We start from the raw sequence: 7415 nt of genomic DNA, 5'->3' as shown, positions 1-7415 counted from the left end.
CTGTCTACCAGAAAATAAAGCCATCTTTTATGAAATAGATATTATTATTTATCTCCTTCAGTCTTCCATAAATTAGCCAGGAGGACATTGGTTCTTCTGGGCTCCCCACCTCCATACAGGTGAGTACTGTAGCCAGGTAATAATCAGCATGGAAGGCCAAGAAATAAAACCCCACAAATGCAACATCAGGCAATGCTGGGAGTTAAGGGTATCACAAAGTTTATCACCAGGGTATATCTTTAGGTCCTGGCAAATAAATTTCACTCGATTTTTAAAGCAAAGCCAGACCAAAAAAAATTCTAGACAGAATAATCCTAAATTAGAAAAACACAGAGCTTGTTTAAAATGCCCATGCGCGTTTTATTAATAAAAACTAACAGTGCCAAGTTAAACAAGTCAAACAATTAAAGTCTCTTTAAATTCCATAAAATATTACAGAAAAGTTTATTTGTGTTTCAATAAAAAGACTACTGTCTTTGAACAGGCAGCTGACAGCATTTGTGCAGTTAATTTTGTTTTGTGAATAAATTTAAAAAGAGACTACACCACCTGCCTGAAATGTCTTTTTTTTAATAAAAAAATGAACTATTAAAAATGATTGACAAATTTTGAGTTAAAAAACTGTTAAAACATTTTCTATATTTAATTTCAACTTTATAATAGATTACAGGAAGATGCTTACGAAACAAATACAAACATTTGTTTCTGTACATGTCTTTAAATGATAGACTTATAAGTATGTAAACAACTATATAATAAAAAGTTTCCAAAGTCTTGCCTGTAAGAAATCAGGCAAATTTTACATAAGCAATAAATCATTCCAAACCTTCAAGATATTTTATATAGCTGCACCAGCATGGCAGTAAACTTTTGCCAAACAAAAACTTTTTTTTAAACCTTTTTAATCCATACATACCAACATACAGAGAAAAATTATATAAACTTGATGGAATTTTAACAGTAAATATAATTTAAGGGAAATAAATTCATAACATTTATGGAGCTTATTGTTTAAAAAAGTAAAACTTTTGTTGTTGTTGTTTGGTTCTTTGGACAATGCATGATTTAGCAAAATAAAAACCTATCATCTTGCTATCCATGAAGTAGTGGCACCACTCAAAACTCTCTTCAAATAAATGGCCATTCAGTGAACCATTTTCCACAAAAGGATAGCCTTTTATTTTCATTGATGTGGATGAAGTACAATTTCCTTCGACAAATGCAGCGAGAATTGTTATGGGGCAAAATGGACATTCCTTCAAGTAAAAAACATTAGAAAACAAAACACAAAATCCTACCGAGTAAATAAAGGATCTGCATTAGCACACTGGTATCAAAACACACATTCACACCACATTTTAAAAATCCTACGGAAAAACAATCCTTGCTTGCTTATCAGAGCCGCACTCTCTAAATTCAACAGCTTTACCAATATTTCCTTAGGGGTAGGATCAAAAATAAAAATAAAAATCCACATTTTTAAAAAAAGTTCTCTTCCCTAGAACAATTTATTCCTGAAGCTGAATTTGAAGGGAGGGAAAAGTCTACACGCCAAGAAATCAGTCTTCATCGTCATTTTCATTAAAGTCATCATCATCGTCATCGTCTTCCCCAACATAAGATACTGGAGTTTCGACTCTGGAGCCACTGTATTGAGAGCCATTGGAACTCGTTGCCAACATTCCATCCGTACCATTGGTAAAATCACTGGAGGGTGAAAAATAATAGGTGTCATTGCAGCCCCCATGAGGAACTTTTTTTTCCTAACCCACTAACTCATGGCTTAAGAAGGGCAGCAGGCCATGAGTTCATAACATAAGTGTTTAGGGTTTGGACACAGAAATGTATACACAAAGATTGGTTGCCATTGACACAGAACTGTTTCCCCTGAAGGCACTTTCACTTACAGTGGCATATTTGTTCTCACAGTATTTCTATGAAGAAAATGGTGACAGGTTAGGAAACAAGTTCTCCAAAATCCTCAAGACCACATGGTAACCACAGGAGCATAAATGATGGGCCAATCTGTACAACAATATTTGCTGCAAATTAAAATATCAGACAATTTGCTATTCACCAATAACCTCCACTAAGGGACTCGTTCGAGGTCACAAGTGGCTGAGACAGTCCTGACGACAATTCTAACACTCTACCTACCGAACCACCGCCTGCCACAGGACCTTTAAGGTCCCTGAACAAGTGCAGAACTTCTCATGATGGATGCAATGACTGGGAGAAAACAGAAGGTGCCATGCTACCTTTACTAGACAGTCACACCCTACTTTCTATCAGTAGGACCTCCCCAGAGGAGAGTGTTTCCGGAGCATTCCTGGGATTCCAATCTTTTTGGTTTAGGCTGAAACCAGGAAGATGTCTCAGAGCAAGATCCTTGGGCTCTTGTGAGTCATTATGCCCAAAGCAGTTAGACAGCAATAGTGGGAAAACTCCATCCATTCTGGCAAGTTACCCAAAGATATCTCTGGACTAAATATTTATACTGTTGATTAGTATTTAAAAAAAAAAACAGAAACTTTAGTAAGTGAAGACACTGAGCAGCAGGTCTCAAAATACAAGTATATGGCACTTTGCACAAACTGCAGAAGATGCTAAGTAAATTTTAGTTGGTAATGATGATAATCATTAGTAGCAAAGCATTCAAAGCAGGCTCTTTTGACTTCCAATGTGTTTCTTCTTCCATGAGACCACTAAAGAGAAAAGCTAAAGAGAGAGAGAGAGAGAGAGAGAGAGAGAGAAGCTATAGAGCTGTCAAAGTGACTTATTGTCACTAATTCTGCTTGATAGGTAACTTCTTCAATGGTACAAATTGTAGCCTATTCACATCTTATCATTCTGTCAGATCCTTTTCCACGTCCTTATATAAATCTCCTATAGAGGATTTACCCGATACAGTGGAGATCTTTTGGCTGTCCATCTCTCATCCCTTTGGTTCTGACCAATCTCCTCCAATAATTTGCTTGATGATAGCTTTGAAACCACATCTTATATACAAGTTATATAGTTGTCAACATGACAAATTATAGCGGGGTAAAAAAAAAAAACTATTATGTGCTTCTTTCTCCCATGCCCTTTCAGTCAACTAAGATTCTGAGTTACCAGTGATCATGGTGCTCCGTAATTCAGTCATATCCAGTGGTCTTAAGATGATTTTGTGGGTCATAGAGATGTATGGGAATGTTGAAAACTTTGCATAATTATCCCAAGTATAATACTGCTTGTCTGCTTTTATTCAACTCTTCACCTAAGTCACCTACAATCCCCATTTAAGACAGATGTACTCAAACAACTCAGCAGGATTTCATCCAATTGCATGTCATAAATTGGGCAATAGGTTTCCTTTGTCTTTTGGGGGGTGGGGGTGGGAGAGAGGGTGTTCCTCCCCTCTGGGGATCATTATGCTAAAATGTTTTGATTGATCTTTTCCAGGGGAAGGCCTCAGTAAGATTCTGGAAGCACCATATTCACAGTATCTGTGAACCAGAGCTGGAGTATCTAACCTCCTTTCATTCCAATTGAATGCAGGACATCCTCCATTATATACTTTCCTTGATCCTGATAGTTATAACAGATAACGTTTACTTGGCACTTTAAGGTTTGGCAAAGCACTTGACACACATCTCTCGGTCCTATTTGACTCTCACAACAATCCAGTAAGTTAGGCGCTATTATTTTCAATCTCTTTTTATGGATGAAGAAACTGAGGCTGAGAAGTTAAGTGACTTGCCCATGGTGAGAGAGGTAGCAAAGTGTATCATGCAGTATTTGAATCTAGTCCCATTACAATTTATACAAAATGGTTCAAGGAATTTTATTATATTACATGCCTAAAGAATAGCTTGTTTTAGTTTTGCAGGCTGCATTTTGATTAAACAACTTTAACTTGCTTAATCAATCAAAAAATACAGATGTGTTCTTTACAGTTTCCAAGTGATTGTATGACTCTGGTGATGTAGAAATTGTGTGACTAGTGATGCAGATGCTGAAGAAAATTGTCAAAGCCTGAAGACTTTCTTCATGAAAGATCCTTAAGGATACCTTCAGTTTATGTATAGCTCATGGAGATGAAAAAACAATAGGTATATGGGTCAGTAGTTGATGATATTTTATTAGCTGCCTTTCTTCTAATAATACTATCTGGGTGGTGTTTTTTCTCTTCTTTTTGTTTCTTCTCTCTCCTTGAGATAGCTTGAAAGATGATGTCTGAATCCCTTCAAAGAGTTTCACTGCCAAAACCAGTTTTGTTCCGTGTGGTCTGGTCAAACCGCTCTGACTTCATGTCTTGATAGTTCCAATGACCAAGATGAGAAAAAATCAGTATATCAACGATGGCAAATTCACTCAATTTTGTGTCATTATGCCTTACTGATCTCTAACTATTAGGCTGGATTTGCTTGGTTGGTTTTCATATAAAATTCTAGTTGCTTGTTTTATCATCTACCGTTTTGACATATGATACCTCCCACTATCTTCAGCAATCCTCCACCAACATGTTTCATAAATGATATTATACTCAAAATTAGTATTATCTATGGCTGTCATGTTGTCTGCTTAGTCAGGAAATAAAACACACTTTTAAATTGCGGTAGTTTTCAGAGCTGTTTTGGCCTTCCTGTTGTGGCACTGTTTTACAGAAGTTAAGCATCTCTAAGAAATGGCGTTGGGGGCAGCTAGTGGCACAGTGGATAAATCACCAGCCCTGGGTTCAGGAGGACCTGAATTCAAATCTGGCCTCAGACACTTGACACTCACTAGCTGTGTGACCCTGGGCAAGTCACTTCACCCTCATTGCCCCACCAAAAAGAAGGAAAGAAATGGTGTTAATTAGATGCCATTACTTTCCTCCGCCACTTCTCAGAGTCCACATATCTCAATATGTTGAGTTTTTGAAAACTCTTCTAACAAGGTACATCTCATGTAAATGTTCAGATCATACTAGACCACTTGACAAATGTAGAAAGGGATAGTTTTGTTCAATGATGCTCTAATTATCAAAGAAACCATAAAACCAGTCAAGATGTTTACCACTGTCATCAAGTATGTGCTACACAGATTTTTCCTACAGAGAAGTCCATCTGATGTTCTTGTAGTGGGTGTTTGTGTGCTGGATACACTAGAGCACTGAAATCTCAATGAGATCCACAACCACTCAAAAAAGCCTAATGATCCACATAGAAAAATCAAGGTGTTTGAAGAATGACCACTGCCTAAACTGGACATGCAGTTGAACAGGTAGTTCATTAAACTGATCCATCAATAAAACTCTTTATCACGGAGCTATCCATAGATGAATAATGAGCTGGGGCCCAGAATGAAATAGGGAAAAAGAACAGGTTAGATTGTATTTGTGAAATTGCAAAAGGCTTCAGGGATCCTAAACTCTTCTGGTGCAAAAATCGATCTTTTAAACACAATTAAAAAAAAAAAAAGCAATGACTGATGGCTGTGAATCATGGAACATCACCTCCAAAGAAATAGATACATATGAATGAAATGAATGAAAAAGCACTTAAGCATTTCCTCTGTGCAAATCCCTGGGAATACAAATGGAAAAGCAAGATAGTCCTTGCTCTCAAATAGCTCCCATTTTAATAGGAAGGGATGACATATATTATAGGTGGTTTTAGCTCTAAGTCAGGGGAACAGGTTCAGTGGTCCTTAGGGTACAGTGGCAAGGCAGGTGGTGGGACATCTTTAATGTCATTTTCATGGTCAAAATAACATTTTTAATAAGCCGACTGACAGTGTCATGGACAGTGGTGGTAAGGACTTCTTTGCTAGGTCTTCAGTAGCTACAGCCGCTGACAAGGCGAGGGCTAAAGCCCTGCCAAAGTAGCTATTAGTTCACATCTCCACAAAAGTTGATTCCCTGGATGATGGTCGAGGGGGCTGGGGTAGATGTAGGGCCTATGATGTAAAGGGGGGGTGGGGGGGTCATTGCCATTCCTGGGCTGCCCCTATGGAGAGGGAAGGGAGTGGGGTCTGAGGGTGGCTAGTGTCAAAAATTTGACATGTCTAGCACATGCTGCCTCTTGTCTCTTCTTAGTGACATTCTTTAGAACCTCTCATACTGTATGTATTACTGCTAATGGTACTGAAAAGATGAGCCATTACAAGAACTAGGCAATTACTTGCAAACAATCCAGTCCACTTTCCTCCCCTCATCCTGATTAGGGTTTAACTTCTCCATCTGTGAGTTCTGGCACAGATATACATACTGATAGACAACTCTATAGGGAGCTCTTCCAAATGCATGTTGTAATCTAGACAATGGACATTCCTCACCCACAGGTTTTTCCTTTGTGGATGGTCAACCCAAATTCTTCTGCATAATTACAAATTTTTTCCAGGAGGCAATGCTCTGTGTGTGTGTGTGTGTGTGTGTGTGTGTGTGTGTGTTGGGGTTAAGTGACTTGCCCAGGGTCACACAACTAGTAAGTGTTAAGTGTCTAAGGCTGGATTTGAACTCAGGTCCTCCTGATGCCAGGTCCAGTGCTCTATCCACTGCACCACCTAGCTGCCCCTCCAGGAGGCAATGTTGCCATCCACCAAAATGAACATGTAAGGAGTCTGTTTCCCAAAGACCGACCTAGCTAAGCAAAGATGGGCACATCACCAAAGAACAGCGAATCACCAGTAGGCTGACCACCTGGTGAATAATCATCACAAGCAAAGTTCTGAGCTCACTAAGAGTCCAACATAGGGGCAGCTAAATGGCGCAGTGGATAGAGCACTGGCCCTGGAGTCAGGAGTAACTGAGTTCAAATCCGGCCTCAGACACAACACTTACTAGCTGTGTGACCCTGGGCAAGTTACTTAACCCCAAGTGCCTCACTTAAAAAAAAAAAAAAAAGAGTCCAACGTAACAAGAGTACAACTTAAAGGAAATTTGTTAGGAGCATTTTTCGTGTAAGTAAAGAAAAAACTCATAGGCAAGTTAGAGACAATATGGTAACTATAGAAATAAAAAATCTAATCTGTTGATGCCACACAGCTGGACAAACTACTCACGTACAACCAGTGTGTCAGTTTTGCACTGAAAAATAATCAAACCGTGTAGAAAATAAAAAGTAAAGTACAGGTTTTGTTTTTTTTAAAGTTATGGGGTTTTTTGGTATTAATTTTATAAACTGGTTTCACCTGGCAGAAAACCTTGTGCCACTTGAAGTTGAACCTGATGATGATGTGACATATACACTGCTGATTGATCCCTGAGCCATTTCTGAAAAACAAAAAGAAAATAAGTCACTTAACAGTATTCTAAAAAAAAAAACCAAACAGTAAATGTGAAAAGGAAATTAAGGTTATTCACCAAAAAAAAAAAAAAAACAAACCCAGAAAAGGAAAAGGGGAAAGCTTAACAACAGCCTTCATACATGTAAGGACTTCTATGAATGACG

The 7415-nt window shown here is 38.2% G+C and overlaps 1 protein-coding gene across 2 annotated transcripts in view; it reads right to left on the bottom strand.

The window, feature by feature from the left end:
* Positions 1-336: 336 nt before the first annotated feature.
* TFDP1 (transcription factor Dp-1) overlaps positions 337-7415 on the bottom strand; it is a 143426-nt gene continuing 136347 nt past the window's right edge. For both annotated transcript variants that reach the window (XM_043997069.1, XM_043997070.1), the window contains exons 11-12: positions 7156-7237; positions 337-1707 (exon numbers count right to left, since the gene is read on the bottom strand). In XM_043997069.1, coding sequence (XP_043853004.1) covers positions 1560-1707; positions 7156-7237 — 230 coding nt within the window. In that variant the 3' untranslated portion in view covers positions 337-1559. The remainder of the gene's footprint in view (positions 1708-7155; positions 7238-7415) is intronic.

The sequence above is a fragment of the Dromiciops gliroides genome, chromosome 3, assembly GCF_019393635.1.
Source record: "Dromiciops gliroides isolate mDroGli1 chromosome 3, mDroGli1.pri, whole genome shotgun sequence".
Classification (NCBI taxonomy): Eukaryota; Metazoa; Chordata; class Mammalia; order Microbiotheria; family Microbiotheriidae; genus Dromiciops; species Dromiciops gliroides.
The sequence above is the reverse complement of the archived record's forward strand: the minus strand, read 5'-3'. Positions and strand labels throughout refer to the sequence as shown.